The following is a 21,452-nucleotide window of genomic DNA, read 5'->3' on the forward strand; positions in this document are numbered from 1 at the left end:
ACACAAATTACAGAATCTTCAAGTTCAAAGGGATATTTAAGACTTTACAATTTAATTTTCCCATAAGGGACCATATACTCTACCATCACTTGTCACAAACCTTTCATCTTTCCCAACAGCACCATTTCCCAGATTCTTAATCACCCAGACAAAAAGAGCCTAACAAACCTTGCACGGTGGCTCCCAAGTTAAGAAACACACGAAGGATGGGTATGGATGCCAAGGTCAGGTTGCCTGAGTTCAGATGACTATCACCAGATGAAACCACTCTTAATGATCATCTTTTGAAAAATAAGATTTCTTTTTTGGGGAAAACACTGTCTGGGATACTCATTATAAAGCTGTGATTCAGGCCATCCCACACAAACATGGATGTTTTGCAGATAGTATTCTTCCCGGTAGGAATCTGAAGTTATGATTTAGATGAACTCTGAACAATACTCTAAAACAGCCAGGAAAAGGCACAGGAGCCAACTAACCATACCAGGCATAATTTCTGAAGGTTTCAATTTTCTGTGTGGTTCTCTGGAACAGTATTCAGTCTGTTTGTGCAATCAGCTATGTTAGAGTTTTTAAATTCAATCTAACAGATACAGACTCTCAAGAGGAACTGCAGCAATAAAAGATTGCTATTATCTATGCACTGATAAACCTGTGTGTAAGGATTCTTTCATCAGATGCAATGACATGCTATTCTGTCTCAATTCAACACTAAGGGAAGAGATTTAATTTCTCTTCAATGCAAATGAAATCACTGTATGTAGTAGCAGCAGTACGGAAGAAGGCCAAACTGAGTAACTGTGTTATGTGTCCACTAAGAATGTTCATTCACTCCTCTCAGTCCTGCTATAAACAAGGCTCAGGAAATCCACATTCTCTCTGTATGATTGTTTTAAATGCCTGATTGTAGTATATGGACCCTCAGCTTTATGGCTTAGGATTTTCTTTCCCCCTGCCTTGCCTTTGTCAGTCTATGGTTTGACATTTCTAACCCTCAAAACAGGGAGGTTCCATTACAATCTGAAAGTTGAATTACTTTACTTTCTTTATACTGAAGACTCAACAGATAGTCTCCACTGATCACACAGAGGATGCATTGTTCCTCCTTTGTGTTTCTGTAGTATTTTGCTTATATTTCTAACCCTACTCGTGATTATCTGACTTGTTACACCTTGGTGTGTATATATCTCCTTTGTGCACTGTAAACTCCCGAGGACAGAATTCATGTTTTATATATTTCTGTATTGTTCCAGAACCTTATGATGTCTAAGACATAGGAGCTGCTCAATAAATGTTTCGACAGTTTTAATGGTACATATGTTATGCATTTTCCAATTATACAGTTATTATTAATGAATTCTCATTTCTGACATATCTCTTTTTCATTTCTTAGAACTCTTGGTTTTAAAACATGTAAAAAAGACTTTAGCAGGCTGGCACTGTAATTTGAATGATTATGTAAACACTAAGGGAGTGCCTAGCAAATATTTGTTGAATAGTAATTTTACGAAAAGTTGCAGAGGTTTCTTTTGAGTTTTAGTTAAGAAGATCCGACCATCTCAGTGGAACAGAGGAAAGAACTCAGAGGCATAACTGGGAGGGTGTCCCAGAAAGACTACTGTGCCTTCTAGAAAAAAGACCCAGCACCCAAGTTCTAACTCTGAGACCCAGTCATATGTTTGGATCATAGCATTTCCAAGACCAAAATTTCCTCTTTAATAGTTTTTCTGAGAAACTGTCAGGTTTAACGTCAAGAAACATTTAGTCTGTGCTCATTAGGCCCACAGACATGACTAGCTACATGATTTGAGGGGCCCAGTCCAAAATAAAAATGCAGAGCCCCTTGTTCAAAACTTAACAATTTCAAGACAGTGACGGAAGAGCATCAGCCAAATGAGGAGCCTTTTTAAGCACAGAGCCTTGTGTGGCTGCACAGGTCCCAAACCTATGAAGCTAGCCCTCTTCTGTGAAAGGCAAAAGGTCTGTAACTAGGGAGAGAAGCTACAATTCAAGTATGCACAAGGGGCTACAAGAACCCAGAGCTCCTAACTTTGTAAAAACATCACAGGGAAGGTGAGTTAAGCTCATTTTTGAGGGAGCAGTTGCATAGTGAAGAAAGATATTCCAGACTGAAGGACCAGCACTGAAGGTGGGCACAATTTACCTGACGTTCAGAAATACTGTAACTTTTAAGCAGGGTTGTGCCAGTGAACATGAGGGTGAGAACAGACTGAGGCTGGAAAGGCAGGCAGAGGCCACATACACGGGAGAAGGGGTTGAACAATTACTGAGTGCCTCCTGTGTGCCAAGTTCTTTCTCTCTGACATTGTAAATACCACAGTCTTGTAAATACTGGGTCATCCCTGTTTTACAAACAGGTTAATTAAGGCAACACACAGATTTAATGTTCAAACGGTTTGGAACACTCTAGAGATCTAATAAATATTAATATTTGAAGAATTACTGGTGGGTCTGTCTGACTTAAGGCACACAACTCTTACCCTTTAGGCCAAGCTGCTCCTAAGAGTTCTTCTTAATCCCTCCAGTCGTTGTTTCCCTCATCTCTCAAGAGCCCCCAAATTACCCTTCCCTCCCTTAGCCACGCCCCCGCGTTTCACGTGCCGGAAATTAGGAGAAAAGTACTTCCGGGATAGTAAAGGTCGAACCGCGCAAGATGGCGGCCCCCTTGGAACTCAGTTGCTGGGGAGGCGGCTGGGGGCTCCCATCGGTTCACAGCGAGTCCCTGGTGGTGATGGTGAGGCCGCCTCGCGGGCCAGGGCGCAGGAGGAAGGGGCGGGGCCGGAGGCGCGAGGCTGACTTGCCCCAGTTTCCCGCTGCGCTGCGGGGTCCAGGAGGGCCGGGCCGCTGCACGCTGCATTGCCCTGGGCTCCCTCCCACCGACGAGTCCCAACCTGGCCGATACCCCCGCCGAAGGCCGGCGGCAACGTCAAGGCTTCTCCGCTTGCCTCCGAGTTTTGTCCGCCTCACAAAGCTGTCTGGGCGGTGGAGTGAAACCCCGAAGCAAGGGGCGCGCCCTCCCTACTCTGCATCCCCAGGACCTTTTGGGGAGCAAAGTCCTCGAAAGCCGGGTGGCTGGCGCCCGCGTCCCTACTTGAGATCACGGGGAGGGATGCGGCCTCAGTATCAGTCGCCTTCTGCCTTTGGGGGATGGGGCTGTGAAGTAAAGCTGCTCTGCAGCTTTGCATTACGCACTTGGTCTAAAATGTTTGATTGCAAACTCTGTTTCAGGCTTATGCCAAATTTTCTGGTGCACCTTTGAAAGTCAATGTGATAGATAACACCTGGAGAGGTTCAAGAGGTATAGTGTAAACCTTTACACTCCCCTTTCTGCACTCTTTTTTCTTCTTCTTCCATTTAAAGCTGTGAGGTATATAGCTATAATATTGAGGATTTAGTTTCTTACCGTGACCTTGGCTCTGTGTTGTTTATGGTTTGATCATTCTGAGTAATACCTCAAAGTGCAAGCGAAATCACTGGAAATTATGAGAAACGAAAATGTTCTTTAGAACCGCTCTTTGTGAAACAGCAAAAAAACCAAGACAAGCTTACTCATTTTTTCCCCTCTAAATGTGCAACTGCTATAGTTTTTAGGATATTGGAATCTCTCAGAGGAAATCACACTGTGTCCTTGCATGTAAACTGTTTTTTGATTATAGGCGATGTACCAATTTTGACAACTGAAGACGACATGGTTTCTCAGCCAGCAAAAATACTAAACTTTTTAAGAAAACAGGTGGGTGGTTCGCTTTGAAGAAGTAGATTGGTAGATTGTTGATCCCTGCATGTTGGGCTTTTTTTTTTTTTTTTTTTTTTTTTGGGCCAACTCATTAGACAATTGGAGATACCTGGGACAAGATGTAAAAATAGATTTGAGAATCACTGCTCTAAAGCATGAGTTCTGTGATTTGAAAGTCATATGAAGAGGTAGTCAGTTTATATTTTAATAAACTTTGCTTGAATTTTACTGAAATTTGTATGTAAGTAGATATAATTTAGCCATTTTCACTATTAAACTTATTGATAGGATTGTGCATTTTGTCACATAGTTGGTGCACATTTTGTGCTGGGCATGACACCTGAGCTCTCACCAACCAGCAACTATATTATTTTTAAAAAGCTCTTATAGCAGTTTTATGGAATAATGTATCTAAATGTTTTAACAGTAGAGAATTATGTATCCAAAATGTTTAAACATGTAAAGATGTATATGAATGGGTAAGTTATTTGTTTTGCCAATACTGTACTTACAAAAATTGTGTCAATAACATTTTGAACTTCTATAAATTGGAAGGTTTTTTCTTTTTTCTTGGGGAGAAACACAGCCAATTGGAACTGTTTCCTTCTTGTTAAAAATAATAGTTGCTTTTATTGAGTTTGTACTACATGCCATGCACTGAACTAGGTCATTAACAAGCATGAAAATAATAGTAGTTAATATTGTAACATTTATTGACCATATTGTGTATGTGATGCTGTGCTAAGAACTTTTTGTGCATTAAGCAATAGGTTTCACTGGATTTGTATTTCTCTTTCTCCCATTTTAATACCATGTTTGCTATTTGTAAGGAAAAATATGAATCCTGATTTGATTAGTTTTACTGTCTTTGGGCTGCTCTTTGACTTCTGAGTTTCTTTGGTTTTATTTATTTTTTAATAGAAATATAATGCTGATTATGAACTCTCAGCAAAACAAGGGGCAGATACATTGGCTTATATTGCTCTCCTCGAAGAGAAGCTTCTCCCTGCAGTGGTGAGTGTTCTTAAATATTACAGTATTTTAGTAGCCTAGTTGCAAATGTACATAGTCTGTTTAGAAAAAAATCAATGAGAAAAGTCTTAAGAGAAAATTTTACTTATATGTTAATCTTAATTCCTTCATGTTACTGTGAAACTGGATTCTGTTAGGCATTCAACTAGTATGTGAAACAACGAAGTAAAATAAAATGTCATGTTGGAAATTCTTTGTGGGAGATGGATCTTTTTGCTCCATGTATATAATTGGGTGTAATTCATTCATTCAACAAATGTTTATTGAACACCTGCTATGTGTCAGGCCTTGTTCTGGGTGTTTGGAAGATAGCAGTCAACAAAACTCACACATTTAAAATAATCTTGTTTTATCCCGAGTCATTCTAACTGGAAAATTTGTATGAAGACACTTCATATAAAGATATTTATGAAAAACTCATGTTGATTGAGTGATCTTTCATTTAATAAAAGAACATCCTTGTAGTGTTTTTTCTCTTTTGCAGCTTCACACATTCTGGGTTGAGAGTGACAATTACTTTACTGTGACAAAGCCATGGTTTGCTTCACAAATTCCTTTTCCTTTGAGTTTGATCCTGCCTGGAAGAATGTCTAAGGGAGCACTGAACAGGATTCTCCTGACCAGAGGACAGCCTCCCCTCTACCACCTCCGAGAAGTGGAAGCACAGGTATAGTATGGATTATTCTTCAAACAAGGGCCCTAGAGAGAAAGGACAAGATAAAATGCAGACATGAGTTTACCTAGAGATGCCTTCCTCAAAAGTAGTTTTAGAGTATCTTTTCTACTTTTGAGATATAATTTCATCCTTATTAGATATACAGAGATGCCAAGGAGTGCCTAAATCTTCTATCAAACAGATTGGGAACATCTCAGTTTTTCTTTGGAGATACGTGAGTATTCCCTTAAAAATCATTTTGGTGTTTTGTGCACATATATTCAGTGAGCAGCTGTTTAAAGCAAGTCATCTCCCCAAAAGATGAGTTTTTTACTTAAAAAAAAAAACAAGATTTAGGCTGGTGTGGTGGCTCATACCTGTAATCACAGCACTTTGGGAGGCCGAGTTGGGCGGATCACCTGAGGCCAGAAGTTCAAGACCAGCCTGCCCAACATGGCGAAACCCCATCTCTACTAAAAATACAAAAAATTAGCTGGGTGTGGTGGTGGGCACCTGTAATCCCAGCTACTTGGGAGGCTGAGGCAGGAGAATCGCTTGAACCTGGGAGGTGGAGGTTGCAGTGAGCTGAGATCACGCCACTGCACTCCAGCCTGGGTGACAAGAGTGAAACTCCGTGTCAAAAAACCAAAACAAACAAGAAAAAGTTTAATGGGCTTTTATTATAGGAAACTTTTTCTACCAGTGATAATCTAACATTGACTTAATAGGCTGCATATGTGAATTTAAAACATCTCAGACTGTTCCCACTCTGCCTCCAGTCTATTTAACATTTGTGAGTAAAAATGAATCTATAAAGACAATTTCATTTTCTTCTAGAGTCTAAGCTACTCAATGAGTAAAACCTTGGTTGCCTCATTTTTGTAAACTAAAATGGATAGTAAACCTTTTAAGAGACTATACTGTGTAATTCAGAATTGAGAATTTTGAAAAAAAAAAAAAATTAAACACCATCCCAAGTTAGTATTTTCTTATGTGCTTAAAAAAAAATCCTTAATTTAATTTTTTTTTTTTTTTTTGAGATGGAGTCTTGCTGTTGTTGCCCAGGCTAGAGTGCAGTGGCATGATCTTGGCTCATTGCAACCTCCGCCTCCTGGGTTCAAGCAATTCTCCTGCCTCAGCCTCCCAAGTAGCTGGGTTTACAGGTGCCCGCCACCACGCCCGACTTTTTTTGTATTTTTAGTAGAGACAGGGTTTCACCATGTTGGCCAGGCTTATCTTGAACCCCTGACCTCAAGTGATCTGCCCCTCCTTGATCCCCCAAAGTACTGCGATTACAGGCATGAGCCACCACACCCGGCCTTCAGTTAATATTGTCTTATGTGCTTTAAAAATCCTTAATTTATTTCTAGGCCTTCTACCTTGGATGCCTATGTTTTTGGTTTTCTTGCACCTCTTTACAAAGTACGGTTTCCTAAAGTTCAGCTACAAGAACATCTGAAACAGCTCTCCAACCTCTGTCGCTTTTGTGATGACATCCTGAGCAGTTATTTTAGGCTTAGTCTTGGAGGTAAGCTGGCTCTTTTTCAGCTAATGTTTGTTTGCATATTCTCCTATGTATGTATAAGCAAAATCCACTACTTATTTTAATTTTAGAAGTTTGTGTATTGTCTTTAAATAGTGGTTTATAGCACTTCAAGGATTTGTGTTTTTCCGACTTCATTTTTATTCTCATGTTAGTTCTTATTTAAATAGATAAATAGATATTTGCCTTTTATCTGTTCCTCTGGATTTTTACATTTCTTGCTTCTTCTTTAAATATTACCCCTTTGAAGTGGGTAATTTTCTTCTAAAAGGTTAAAACCACAGGTATTAAGTCTTTGCTGAAAAACAATATTTATCCTAATGCAAATGGACAGTTACTTTAAATGATTTTTACCTGCTGCTTCTAGCATTTTCCTGCATGAACAGAAATCAGCAGCAGATTGATTTTGGTGAGGTACACTGCCATGATTCCACTACTTGAAAACTGATTGCATCAGAATGGAAGTATAGTAAATAGAGGGCACCTGTTACTTAGGATGTGCTTCATTGAGAGAGTGGGGCCTTGTGCTTAAGTGATTCAGATACTAAATTTCTATTGGGAGGGTTGGCTGAAATTGTCCTTTTAAGAAACAGGTTATAAAGATAGCTGGCTTAGGTGGACAGTTTATTACTTTTTAGTGGGTTATGTATTCTGTATACAGGAAGGGGTTAGTAGTTTGGGAGTCATGAAATTAAGTAATTAAGTAATGTTCAACCGTGTTAACTTGGGAGCAGTGGTTAGCAAACCTGATTATTTGACAGATAAAAAATCTTGGGTCCTATTCCAGACTTACTAAATTAGAATCTTTTAGGCATCAATCCTAGGAATTTGTATTTTTAAGTTCTTCTGAATACTTTGGATGTCTGGTGGGCAACTTTTTGGGAGTTACTGCCTTAGAAAACTATCCAGATAGTTGTGACCAAAGACCTATTTGAAATGGGTGTGAGAAAGGAATAGCTTAAACTTGAGAAGGAAATGAGGACTACTGTGCTTTTTAAAAAAAAAAAAAAAAATACTAATTATTGTGGCCAATTGCAGAACACTTGGTTAGCAGTGTCTACTTAGTGGATAAATTTTTGTCTGTTTTGCTCAGGGTTTAGTTTTGGAGCATTCGAATCCCTCTCTTCGCCTTTAAACCCAGAATGGTTTTCCTCTTTGCCTTTTTTGGGGAGGGTGGGGCACTGGACAGGGTGGGTAGACTCAAAATTCTTTCAATCTAAATAGCTTTAAAGGCTTTAAAAATTTCCTGTCTTTCTCTGATTTCTGTCCTGGCTTCTTAGGCATCTCTCCAGCTGGACAAGAAACGGTAGATGCAAATCTGCAGAAACTCACACAACTTGTAAATAAGGAATCCAACTTGATTGAAAAGGTCAAGTCTACTTCAATCATTTTATCATAGTTCAGTATTTTCCTTTCGGTAGCTAATATTGTCATTTGGGTCACACATTAACTGTACCCTTTTAGTTTTTTTTATAGAGTTTGTTTTTCAGAAAACTGTTTAAATATACTTTCACTAAAGTTGTATGTAACATAGTGTTTTGAAGCCAATAGTGGCCTGATTGGGGAAAGATCAGATAAGAGTATTGGGTTTACTTTTGCCACACAGTTAGTACCCTTTAAGCTAGGAAATCCAAAAGATTTGCTTTAAAAAAAACAAAGCGGCCGGGCACGGTGGGTCACTCCTGTAATCCCAGCACTTTGGGAGGCCGAGGCGGGCAGATCATGAGGTCAGGAGATCAAGACCATCCTGGCTTATACGGTGAAACCCCGTCTCTACTAAAAATACAAAGAATTAGCCGGGCGTGGTGGCAGGCGCCTGTAGTCCCAGCTACTCAGGAGGCTGAGGCAGGAGAATGGCATGAACCCGGGAGGCGGAGCTTGCAGTGAGCTGAGATCGTGCCACTGCACTCCAGCCTGGGCAACGGAGCGAGACTCCATCAGAAAAAACACACACACAAAAAAAACAAAGCAAAAACACTTCTTGCTTGTGTGTCTGCCTCTCTGTCTCTTAATGTTTCTTAAGATTGTAAGCACTGGGCTTATCCTTTCTTATTAACAGCACCGTGTTCTTTTCTTCTTTCTGCATGAAAGTTTTATTTTTTCTCCTTCTTGTTCTTCTCTGCTCTAGATATAGTTTATAGTTTTTTCACCAGTGTAGATATTTTGCCACTTGGGGTGTTCTTTTCATGAGAGAAACATTGAGGAACTGGGTAGGGGAGAGAACCAACAAAGGAAATTTCAAGTGTGATTCTAATAGGAAAAATACAAAGAGGTTACATATTTTTTCCCCAGTAACTGATAAGCTTACTTTTTTTTTTTTCCTGATACAAATAGTAATACTTACTATTTTACAAACTCATAGGGCAATGAGGCCTGATGACACTGGCTAACAGTTTTTGAGGTCCACCACTGTGTTATTTGAGCTTGATGTGGGTTACCTCATTTAGAAGTGATCCAGTGTTTGGAAAACCACTGGATTACATTTAAAGAATTTATCTTTCTTTTTGCCTAATGTACTAGCTTCCTTTGGTCTACATACTCTCAGTTTTAAAAAGCTGGTCTTTTTTGATTGGAATACAGGTCATTTTCATTGAGGTAAAGAAGTATAGTTGAAAGAATAATAGTTTTGGAATCAGAAGACCTGGGTTCAAGTTTCAGCTCTCATACTAGCTTGTGACGTGGGGCAAATCACTTAACCTTACAGAGTCTCGTTTTGCTCATCTGTACAACAGAGAAGGTCTGTGTCTGCCTTTTCTTCATAGCGTATCGGGAAGATCAAATAAGATACTGTACGTGAACATAGTTTGCAAACAGGAGCTTAGTGTAACAGTACTGCTTTTACACTTACTATCAGAAGACCTCTTTAAGTTATGGTTGAGTTCAGTAGAATATTTATTTTGTGGAATTAACTATAATTCTGTGAAGGTATCAGGAATGAGCCACGTTGCTTTTTACAGAAACTGAGTCAGCTGGTATTTGAGGTATGACATTTAGAATTCTTGAGATTATTTGTAAGAAAAAGGTTTCTCTAGCAGCCCAGGAAACATATGGTTCTGTACTCTTCTAGGCTATAGTTTGGATGGGGAGGCCACAGTCCACATAAGCGGTGCCACAGCATTAGTCAGATGTATCTTTTGTACTTTCTACAGATGGATGACAATCTTCGCCAAAGCCCTCAGCTTCCTCCTCGGAAACTGCCAACACTTAAATTGACTCCAGCAGAAGAAGAAAATAATTCCTTCCAACGGCTTTCACCCTGACAGTAGTCATGGTTTGTGGCCAAAGTCAAACGATTGTTGCAGTAATCTCTTACACCAAGTGTGTGAAGGCAAGAAGAGGATACCATAATAGGTATTAAGGAAGACTCTAAGCCAAAAGGAACTTTCTATGCCATCTATTTTTACTATTATTGTTAGGAAGCTTGTATTCTAGCTTGGCACTGCATTTTTAATAACATCAAAGAGAATGCTAAATGAACTTGGTTGGGGGGCGGGGAAGAAAAACACATCGTACTGTATACAAAGAACTGCCTTAATCATGGCAGATTTTTGCCTTTGGTTCACATGTTGCTGACCAAAAGCTACAATTCTGTTCTGAATGTGCACTCCTAATTTATTTGAGTTAATTTATTCAATTTATTAACTTAGTTTTCTTAGACCAGGCTGAATACCTAATATGTGGCTTTTTGGCTGAGGCTTTTTACTTCTGTTTAGAAATTTGATGCCTATTTTAGGAACCAGAAAAAGATAAATTGCTTCAGTAGAAGAGACCATATTTAACTTTAAAAAGTGATGAGGAATGTGCTTTTTAATTATGCTCTCATAAGTCTAATCTTTTGGGGGTTTAGTAGCACATAGATAAATATTAAAGGTGGTTACATATAATAACATCTGATAATACTCATTTCAGTATAACATTGGTCTTTGCTGATGTGTTCGATATAGGTTAGGAAGAGTTCTTTTAGTTTACTTGGGCAAATGTGGCAGTTTTAGACCTATGTCTTTGTAGTACATCTTCAGTTGTCTTTCTTATATTAATTCCAGAAGAAGTGAATGTACTGGTTATCGTTACTATGCTAGGCTGTAAAATTCTTACTGAAATTGCCCACTTGTTAGACACTACTCAGGAGGAGCCCATGGCCAGGGTAGTAGAAATACTGTGCATCTGGTCCAAGTTTTCTATGCTTGGCTCAGACTAATATTCTTTCATAAGATGCATATCATGTAGTCAAAAGCTTTCTGACAACAAATTATTTTTCATATGTTTCACTTACAGTCGAAGAATACAAAGGAACAATCAGAAATAGCAGCTTTTAACAAATATTTTCTATTTATTGGTTGCTGAACTGTTAAGGGATTTGCTGTGTGGTAATTTTACTTATAATAGAAACTTGCTTATTTTAGTGGTCGAGGTGCTTCTGTTGTCCTAAAACCACTTCTGAGGTTTTTAAAATGTAGAACCATGTTTTTGATTAGTGTCTTAAAAGATTACTGTGGTGCTCAGCAAATCTTATCAAGTCGTGCAGGAACCCATATGTTAAGAAAATGAGCTTTGTAGTCAAAAGACTCATCTAATTTGAGCTGAGTGGAGCTCAGCTGTGTTTGACCCACATCCTCCCAATTTGTTCTGTATTTAGGTAGTTATTTATACAAGAGTCTTTAAGTCATTCTAAATATTTTTTCTTGAAAGTTTTAACTAAGTGAGAAATAAGGTAGTCTTCAAAATCTTGGTCATCTTTTTGGATGAGGGAAAGTACCTCATGAGTTGCACATTACTTCTACAACAGGGTGTGTGTGTGTGTGTGTTTGTGTGTGTCAGTCATCTTCAAAGGCAGATTATTAGATTCCAGCAATCTGAAATCTATTATTCCAGCAGTCTGAAACCTAAATATGTTATATTGGAAATCAAGACTGTGAGACTTTATTGTCCTCTAGGATGGATGTATATTGGAGAAGGGTGGTTAGCACATTCATCAGACATCTGCTTATGCTGTGGTCAAGGCCAGTCATTTTTAATTATGATTTATATCAGACCCTCCAAAAAGTATTTGAAATATATTACAGTTATAACGTACAAGTACATTACATGTATATTACAAGTATATTACATGTAAAACAGGATAATTTAAAAATTTTAAATTTTAAAGAATTAAAAATTTTAAAAATTTAAATTAAAAAAATTAAAAATTTATAGAACCATATCAACACTGACAGATTCTAAAATTAAGTAGTAAATTTAACTCCAAGTTTCTCCATGGGCAAAGTCAAAAGATAATGCTAGGTTATGTCAATTTTTCTTTTCAACAAAACTGCTAATGTCTATTAGGAAGAAAAATGTGTTTAAAGTTTTACAGGAATGTGGAGCTCATGTTCTTCTGATATGTAGACTTTGATAAAGAAGCATACTGTAATGTTTTATGAACTGAAATTTTAATCAAAAGAGGTCATTTTAGAATAACAAGTATTAGTCTTTTTTAGTAGAGGGAATGACTGTCAATATGATTTATTTGTTTTTGTGTCATCCCTACTTCGAACTGCCGTTAGCCTTACATTCTCACTATAGTCTATAATGCTTCCAGATCACCTTTTCTAAGATGCAATATGTGATTTTAGTGAGAGTTTATATGTTGGGTTACTTAGTTGAGCTATTTATGTATAAGTAAATGAGATGACAGGAAGCTGTAACTGAGCACAAAGTACTTTAGGGAGCAGCCACACATACAGGAAGCTCTTAGAAAAGAACTTTTTTTTTTTTTTTGAGACAGAGTTTCACTCTTGTTGCCCAGGCTGGAGTGCAGTAGCGCAGTCTCGGCTCACTGCAACCTCTACCTCCTGGGTTCAAGCAAGTCTCCTGTCTCAGCCTCTCAAGTAGCTGGGATTACAGGCATGTGCCACCATGCCCAGCTAATTTTGTATTTTTTTTTAGTAGAGATGGGGTTTCACTATGTTGGTCAGGCTGGTCTTGAACTCCTGACCTCAAGTGATTCACCTGCCTCGGCCTCCCAGAGTGCTGGGATTACAGGCGTGAGCCACTGCGCCTGGCCAAAAAGAACATTTTGTCAATCTGAACAGAGCACAGAACATTTTTTCAGACTGAACAGACTGTTGGACCAGCCTGTCATGATATGTTTTGGATAAAGTTTGAGTTCATTGGGATAAATGGTCCACAATCTTAAACAGAATACTGTGAGCCAATGCCTTTTGGAAGTAATGGTGGAGGATAATATGATTAAAGGGAACATGCTTGTGTTTATTTTTGTTGGTAGTATATGATTAGAAAAACTAGATAATTCCCATAAGATGAAGATCTTCCATGAACAAACTACCATCAATCATCCATCAGATTGATTTTTTTTTTTTTTTAAGTAACACTAAAGAAGCTGTAAAGAACATTGAAGGTGGTCATTCCTTCAAAACTGTGTTTTGACCACACAAAATGTGGGCATTAACAAACCAAATTTCAACTTAAGTCTGTTTGTATTATATTGGGGGGGTGCTGCGAGACTGGAGATTTTATAAAAGCAAGCATTTTTATTTCCATTTATAATTTCTATTCAATATTGCTAGATATATTAACATGAAGGAATGGGGAAGCTTATTTCAATCAAAGCTAAAATTTTCAGAAGTCTGTAAAAATGGAAAAACACCATTGAAAGAGGCAGAAACAGGTAATGGGGATAGTATCTTAGAAAACCTGTTGGTTAAGGCAGCTGCATGTGATAAAAGTGGTACTTGAACTTGGTAGTGTTTCCTTAGAACCTCCTCCAAAAATATGCATTTACCAGGCTTGTTACAATTTTGTGACAGTTTTTCATCAACTGTCAAAAACTTCAACCCTTTTAAAACCTAGATATAAATGCTTACATGTAAAGAAAGGAAGCTAAGCAGTGGGTACCTGGGATCTCTCTGAACTATTTTTATAACTTCTTGTGAGTCTAAGTATTTCAAAATAAAAGTGGTTTTAAAGTAAATTCATAGATTAAATGTATCATTATCTATATATAAACCATGATTTAAAACTTTAATTTTCTAAACATAGTATTCAACTTAGTTGAATAAATATATGATGGAAGTTAAATACAATTTTTATTTCATTCTTAAGAAAAACTCATGTTTGTAACAAATGATATCTAAAGATCTATTTTGCCTTACCAGAAAAGAAAAAAAACCCTAAAACCAAAAACTTCTTTTCCCTAGGATGTCAAAAATGCTGTGATTTAAAATATCTAATTATATTTTTTTCTTTCTATGGCAGGGGGGTTTACTTCTGAGGATAAAATATTTTGAAAAAGCTCTGTCCCTTGACGTGGTAGTTCTCCCGTGCCTTGTACTTGTTCTCTCTCCATATGCACAGTGTGACAAGATGCTCACCTTTAATGAAGAAGGTGTAGCTTTTCGTTTTAAGCTGTAATTGTCTTTGTCTTGATTTGGCTATTTTTATAACTGAAATCCTGAGCAACAGAGATAATTTGGGTGGTAATGATCATCTTTTGTATATGTTCTTGATGTTAAGAATTATTTTTTGCTGCCATTCAGCTTTGTGGAATTTATGTTTACTTTTCAATATTTTCATATTTCTTAACCAGATTTTAAAGAAATTTGTTGTTAGTTACGTGAAATCAAAGGTCAGGTCAGTAATCCCATTATCCTCAAACTTGAAGTTTCGTTGGATGTTCAAAATGCTAATTTTTGCAGAGATATAAGGATAAATTAGTTTTAGTTTGTGTTCTTAAGGGTTTGCAAAATAATTTGGCTCCCAAACTCTTGTTGGGGTGTAGTGTTTGCTAGGAGCCTGGGTTACGTGCCCTGGACTTAAATTGTGATTGAAGTGGAGAGGTACTCTAGGAATTTAAAAAGACACAAAATTATTTTTTTCCAGACTAGTGTGCCATGGATTTCTGATAAGAATTAACATTCTTGAACAAAGGTATCAGAAAGGGTAACTCGAGTTGAAGGTTTGTGAATAGAAAGGGAAATGTGATAGAAGATTATTCAGAACAAAATAAATAGACAAAATAACAAAAGACAGGAAAATAAGCCTCTTTGTATCCTTATTAATCATTTGAAATTATGCTATAATATTTTTTAAAACTCACCTGTTTGGTTCTGGGTGAAGCAGTTCCTGAAGGAGTGTTGTCAGAATATATTGTTAGGTGAATAGAGGGTTCTGTGGCCAAGTAAGTTTGGGAAATAGTGGGTTAGACAAAGTTGAGTTGCTGTTGGCCTTTCAGACCTTTGATACGCTAATGTGCATTTTAAATCTCCAAGAAGTACCTCTATTTTATACATCATTTCCCTAATTTATTTTAATATGGATTTCTTGTTCTTGTTTTCTTGAGACGGAGTCTTGGTCTTGTCACCCAGGCTGGAGTGCAGTGGCACGATCTCGGCTCACTACAATCTCCGCCTCCCAGGTTCAAGCGATTCTCCTGCCTCAGCCTCCCAATTTACTGGGATTACAGGCACCTGCCACCACGCCCAGCTAATTTTTGTATTTTTAGTAGAGATGGGGTTTCACCATGTTGACCAGGCTGATTTTGAACTCCTGACCTCAGGTGATTCTGCCCACCTCACCCTCCCAAAGTGCTGGAATTATAGGTATGAGCCACTGTCCCCGGCCAGATTTTTTTAAAAGTAGGTATCTTGTGGGATTTATGTTCTGAGAGATACGTCTAAGGAAATGCTGCCCTACAGTGTTTTTGCTAGTTCATACTCATTACAAAGGTTTCTTATTGTTGGGTGCCCCTCTAGCCAGTGGTAGTAAAATGGGAAGAGACAGGTCAAGACTCCCTTGGACCACGGCATTGAGAGAGGGATGGCTGTCGGCATAGATATGTTGGTTATTTAGGCATTTGTGAGGGAGGCCCCTGGCTCTTCCAGCCTGTTTCCTTAGGATCCCAGTTGGCCGGGAACAGCTGTACAAGGGTCTGAACTGGTGGTTTCAGCAGACTACCCAGTTCCTAAGCATCCATGAGACAGAGGGAACCAACCTGTATTTCCAGAACAATTTTCCAAACCTTTTCTGGCTATACTTTAAAAGTGCCAAAAAGGCAATGGGTGTTTATGACACTAAAGTCACATACAAGCTAGTATGATACATACATCATAGAAAGCTTATAGTTGCTCAGTGACAAAGCAAAGGAAGTTTAATATTTTCCAGTTTTGTTCATTACCGAAGACAGTCTACGGTTCATAGTTTTCACTAAATTCTAAGCAGATTCTATATCCTAAAACATTTAAACCTCACTAGGCCTGCAATTTTGAGAGGGTTAGCTAAATATGTTTGATATCACTTCAGAGTCTAAAACCAGATTACTAATCATGTGTAAGGAGGCATTTTGTGTGTCTTTGCAATGTATACAGTTGCATTATTTGGAACACCATTTTGAATGTGTATTTGAGAGAAAGCTCGCCTGTGGGTTTTGAGTTGTGGTGTAATGGTGAACATGTAGCCACATGAAAGGCCGTTGGATCTTTGCTCTGATTCTTCAGTCGTCTTCTTGCAAATTCAGAGAAATGTCTTTTAATCATTTCGTTTACATATCCCAGATCCTTGGAAATCATGAAAAATAACTTGCCAGAGTTTGCATCAGCCCTCAATAAGTCATGAACCATAGAGAAGGTCATGGGGCCATTTATTCTTTGGACCACTGGCTACTTCTGAAGTGCTGGCTTCCTTCTCTCTAGGAGGAGTCGTGTATTCAAGCTTTTAAGTTAAATGCATAAAAATGAGTTTTACTTCTGACTTGATTTTTAATTTTATGAAATGGGAAATAATGTTTTTCCATTTTTCTGTTCATTTTGAAGTGGGAATTTGAGGTGTTTGTAATGTCATGTTACTGTTCTGAAAGATTGACAGTAAAGAAGACAAGAAATATATGTACGTAGTATGCATATTAGTTTTGTCCCACCAAGCCTATCTTTGAATGGCAAACATTTTAAAAACATCTGTTCTAGTTGCACAACTACTCTAGCTTCTTTATAAAGTAAACAATCTTTAAGCAATGTTGGCCATAATTTCAATATTCTAGCCTTGCTGAGTGTGAATATATTTTACTGAGAGACTATGTATAAATATACTAAAGTGGTGATGGTGATCAATATTGTAAAGAATTTATTCTGATAAATGAGAAACTGGATATAATGTCAAAATAGCTATTTTCTCAATAAAAATCTCAAATCTCCTGACTGCTTATTAATTCTCGATTTAATGTTATTTATTCTTTGAGGTAAATCTTTTCATCGCGAAGAATTTTTTGCTGGTTGAATGTAGTTGTTCAGGGCTGGGACTGAGCTATAGACATAGCGGGTTTTTTAAAAATGTCCATTCTTTTTTTTTTTTTTTTGAGACAGAGTTTTGCTCTTATCACCCAGGCTGGAGTGCAATGGTGGGAACTCGGCTCACTGCAACCTTCGCCACCTGGGTTCAAGCAATTCTCCTGCCTTAGCCTCCCAAGTAGCTGGGATTACAGGCACCTGCCACCTTACCCGGCTAATTTTTGTTTGTTTGTTTGTTTGTTTGTTTGTTTTAGTAGAGACGGGGTTTCAGCATGTTGGCCAGGCTGGTCTTGAACTCCTGACCTCAGGTGATCCACCCGTCTCGGTCTCCCAGAGTGCTGGGATTACAGGCGTGAGCCACCGTGCCTGGCCAGAAAATGTCCATTCTTTCTGTTATGTGTTGAGACCACTTGTGCTCTGGCCACTCCAGGCTAAGGGAGGTTAGAGGCCTGTTCTCTAGGCCATCGGTTTGTGTAGGACCTCAGATGCTCACACAACTTTGCAGGGTTATAGTTCTCTCATCCCTTCAGCTCTGTAAGTTTCTTGTAAATTATACCTTTTGCTCACCCAGGTAGTATAGTGATAGTCCATTGTAATTGAATGGAAGATTTAACTGAGAAAAATAATGTAATTTTAGTTGGAGGGAAGATATTCAGGTTTTTTTACTGCTTCGTTTATGGGACAAAGTATATGGTTCTAGAGAACCCTGTTATTTATAGCTGTAAGTTAAATAAGGGCAAGTTCCCTGAGAGAATGGGTGTCTTTGCTAGTAGATTTTTTTTAAATTGAGGTGTAATTTACATATAGTAAAATGCATAGGCCTTCCAAGTAGAACTGTATAGGTATGTAAGTACTTTTCTCACATGAGAAGCCAGCTACATCTTTGTCGATACTCCTTTCCCCAAAGAACACAAATCTTAATTACTTACACACTTTGGGTTCCAGGTGAAAGCCCTTGGGTGGATTGAGGTGGTGAGTAATGATCACTTGCTTGCTGCAAGAGAACAGAAAAGAGGAATTGCTGTTGTGGAATAGTGGAATTATTTGCGGAAAGACAACTATTTAGAGTCACAAAGCTGCGAACCATATGACAAAGAGTTTCAGAAATTTTGGTTCTTAATTGCTCATCTCAGAGGTTTGACTTTCGTCTGAGACTGTCTGGGGAACTCAGAAACTCCTGGATGTCCATACTGATCTCCTTCAGTGGATGGTAGGCTACAACACAAGGTGCTCTCTTTCCTTTGCTGCAGATAGCAGCTATTGGTGAGAAAACTCTTAAGTTTTGCCATGTTGGGAGCTTGTCTTCAGTGAGTCTCCATAGCAGAAAGATCACTAAGTGCTGCACATTATGTCTGAGACAAATGTAAGAGAATGAAAAGCAAATGGTGGTGAAGAAATGTCAGGTTTTATCTTACTCAAGATCATCCTGTAGTTAAGTTCCTAGCTGTAGAACAAAGGAGAAACTGGTCTCTTCTTGACCAGACAAGGGCTTCAGGAGAAAGAATGAGAAACCATGGTCCCTCTCCAGGTATATGAGTCAGCCTCCTGGAATGCTTTAGACATTTGTGACTAAGAAATGAAGACAGCTGTGCCTCATCAAAGACATTTCTAATTTCCAGTGCAGCCAACTCAAGGCTCCAAAACTTGTGCTTTTCCAAGTGGAAGAGAAGCTATTATATTTATCCTGCGTTTTGAGTGAGTGGAAAGAACAGGGGGACTTTAACATGTATAAATACAATTAGGATTGGTTCCCCAGATCCTAGTTTGGAGAAGGTAGTCCGCTCACGAATTCACATTTTGAAGAAGCTAAGAAATCTTTCAGTGTAGAAGAAAGCATGACACTTTGCAAATATCACAATTAAGACCAAACAGATTTCAGCTTTAAATGCAGGAAGCACACTGACTTATTGTGTGTGACAATATGACAGAAGACTGTCATATTGTGCCCCTTCTGATATGTGTTGTCCCAGTTTTCTCCATGAGGGGGGAAATTGCGTTTTTCATCTAATGAACATGATTTACATTTTGTATTGCATATGACATCCAATTCACAGGGTTGACTACTGCTAAAATGGTTTAGAAAACGGTGGGGAGTGTATATAGCAGATGTAGAAATTAAGAGAAAAAAGACCAAAAAGAAAGGAAAAAATAACACACACAGCCTAATGGAAATTTAAGCAAATTTAATCCAATCTCTGTTTTGGAGCCTTGCAAATCACATTCATGCCAAGATTGACATCTATCACTCAGTAATGACTGCTGTGTGGAAGCCTGGAGATGCCCACGTGTCTAATCACATTCCAGCCACCTAATCTCTCAGGGAGGAGGCTGCTGTGGAGGTCTTGAGTACCTATGATTTCCAGACACTCATTTATTTGGGGAGAATATAAAGAGAAGGTTACAAAGACTGCCCTCAAGGAACTAACAATAAGAGAGAGATGCACATAATTTAAATGCAGTATGACTGATTTGCATCCATGTAGTTTTTCTCTTCTGTCCTGAAGAGATAGTTTAGCGATACCTTCCCAAAACATAGAAGGTAAAGGGAAATGCAGGCGCAGTTTTCAGTTCAGACCTTGGAAGATCCTGCGGTAGAGGTGCACAGCTTGGGAACATGTGGAATCAGTGATTAGTTTCATTGGTTAGTTCATTTACAGTTGGGGAAGCTGAATCAAATTTAAAAGGGATCAAAAACAAATCAAGTGCTTAAAAGAGAGGGAACTGAATGCAGGAACTGGTTGTACAGATGAAAGGAACACCCCTCCACCCCATTCCCCACCACCAAATCCCTGCCTTTGTGGGCTTATGAAAGGGCAGCAAGGAGCCCAGTGTGGCTGGAATGGAGCCAGAGAGCCAGGGAGCAGAGAAAGATGAGGTCAGAGGGTCAGCTGTGGCCGATCATAGGGTGGTTCTCAATTGCCCACCCTTGGGATGTGTTTGGAAATGTGTGGTGGCAGTTCTGTTGTCACAGTGAAGCCTTGAAGGCATTTAAGCTGGCTAGGGCTAACAAAGCCCTGCTCAACAAAGAATTGTTCAAACCCAAATACCAATGTTTGCTGTTGAGAGATGCTGAAGACCTCGTAAGCCCTCATCAGATTTCACAGAACAAAAGCAGATGATGAAAATCGGGATGACCTGCCAGCAAGCGGGCTTTGAGAAAAGAAAGAGTTGCTTAATGCAGAAAGAGTGCCAGCTTAGAGATTTTAGAACAGCAAACCATTTTGGTGGGAGAAATTAATCTCGTGATAAAAAGCCTAGAAACTAGAAAGGTCATCAAGGGATTACTCTAGTTAGGATATAATTGGGGTTATGGAGCTGAATGAGTAGGTTGTAGAAAGAAAATGGATTTCAGACTTAGAAAGCGAGACTTAAAGTAATATACCAGATGGGTGGTTCTGAGCAAGTTACTTGACTCTCAGTCTGCATTGCTGTTTATTGCAATACAGTTGTATAACTAGATCTGAATGTATGAACATTTTTATGTTTGGGTTTTTTAAATAATTGAAATGTAGAAGATACTAATAGAAAGAACTCTGTCCTATCTTTTATGAATAACCCCTGTTAACGTATTATCCATTCTTCCAGTCTTTTATTTTCTCCACACCCACATACACACAATCCTGTATATATTGTCATCCAGTAGTATCTACTATTCTGTAATATGCCTTTTTCATTTAATGTTTGGTAAATCTTTCTAGGTCATTACATATTCTGTATGATTTTTAGTGGCTATGTACAATTTCATTGGATGGATGTAACATCGTTTATTTCATTCCCTTGCGATGGACACTAAGGTGAGTTCCTCTTATAATGGTCCTTGTTACATATTATACAGTTTCTCAGGAGGATTTTGCCCCTTTATGTTCCCTGCAGCCCTATGCAAGAGAGCCTGTATTACTGCAACCCCACCAGCGTAGAGTATTATTTTTCTCTTTACCACCTTGATAGGTAAAAAAGTAGCATTTTATTTACTTAATAAACCAGTTACTTAATAACTGTATGGTTGAGTATTTTTTCCATATGTCTATCGTCCATTTGTATTTCTTCTGTAAATTGTCTATTTGTATTCTGCATCACAGGCAAATTAATTAACTTCTCTGAACTCCTGTTTTCTCAGCTATTAGATGGGGTTTCTGTGGGGTGTAAAAGGGATTATATACATTGCAGGTCCAGAATATGGCAGGTACT

At 38.4% G+C, this 21,452-nt stretch overlaps 2 protein-coding genes across 4 annotated transcripts in view; one reads left to right on the top strand and one right to left on the bottom strand.

Moving 5' to 3' along the window:
• Positions 1 to 2,665, bottom strand: part of THBS4 (thrombospondin 4) — a 91,792-nt gene extending 89,127 nt beyond the window's left edge. The window contains exon 1 of the mRNA XM_055366953.2: positions 2,502 to 2,665. The gene's annotated coding sequence lies outside the window, so the exon portion shown is untranslated. The remainder of the gene's footprint in view (positions 1 to 2,501) is intronic.
• On the top strand, positions 2,666 to 17,181 carry MTX3 (metaxin 3). 3 transcript variants are annotated; one of them, XM_004058634.4, is made up of 9 exons: positions 2,666 to 2,755; positions 3,250 to 3,319; positions 3,678 to 3,754; positions 4,679 to 4,771; positions 5,274 to 5,456; positions 5,603 to 5,679; positions 6,815 to 6,972; positions 8,268 to 8,356; positions 10,137 to 17,181. In XM_004058634.4, the coding sequence occupies exons 1-9, from the start codon at positions 2,675 to 2,677 to the stop codon at positions 10,245 to 10,247; spliced, it is 939 nt and encodes a 312-aa protein (XP_004058682.1). In that variant the 5' UTR covers positions 2,666 to 2,674; the 3' UTR covers positions 10,248 to 17,181. The 3 variants fall into 3 exon arrangements, with proteins under 3 accessions (XP_004058682.1, XP_004058680.1, XP_004058681.1); XM_004058632.4 differs by lacking the exon at positions 8,268 to 8,356; XM_004058633.5 differs by lacking the exon at positions 3,250 to 3,319 and having other exon boundaries at positions 2,672 to 2,755.
• Positions 17,182 to 21,452: the final 4,271 nt, after the last annotated feature.

The sequence above is a fragment of the Gorilla gorilla genome, chromosome 19 (assembly GCF_029281585.2).
Source record: "Gorilla gorilla gorilla isolate KB3781 chromosome 19, NHGRI_mGorGor1-v2.1_pri, whole genome shotgun sequence".
NCBI classification, from domain to species: domain Eukaryota; kingdom Metazoa; phylum Chordata; class Mammalia; order Primates; family Hominidae; genus Gorilla; species Gorilla gorilla.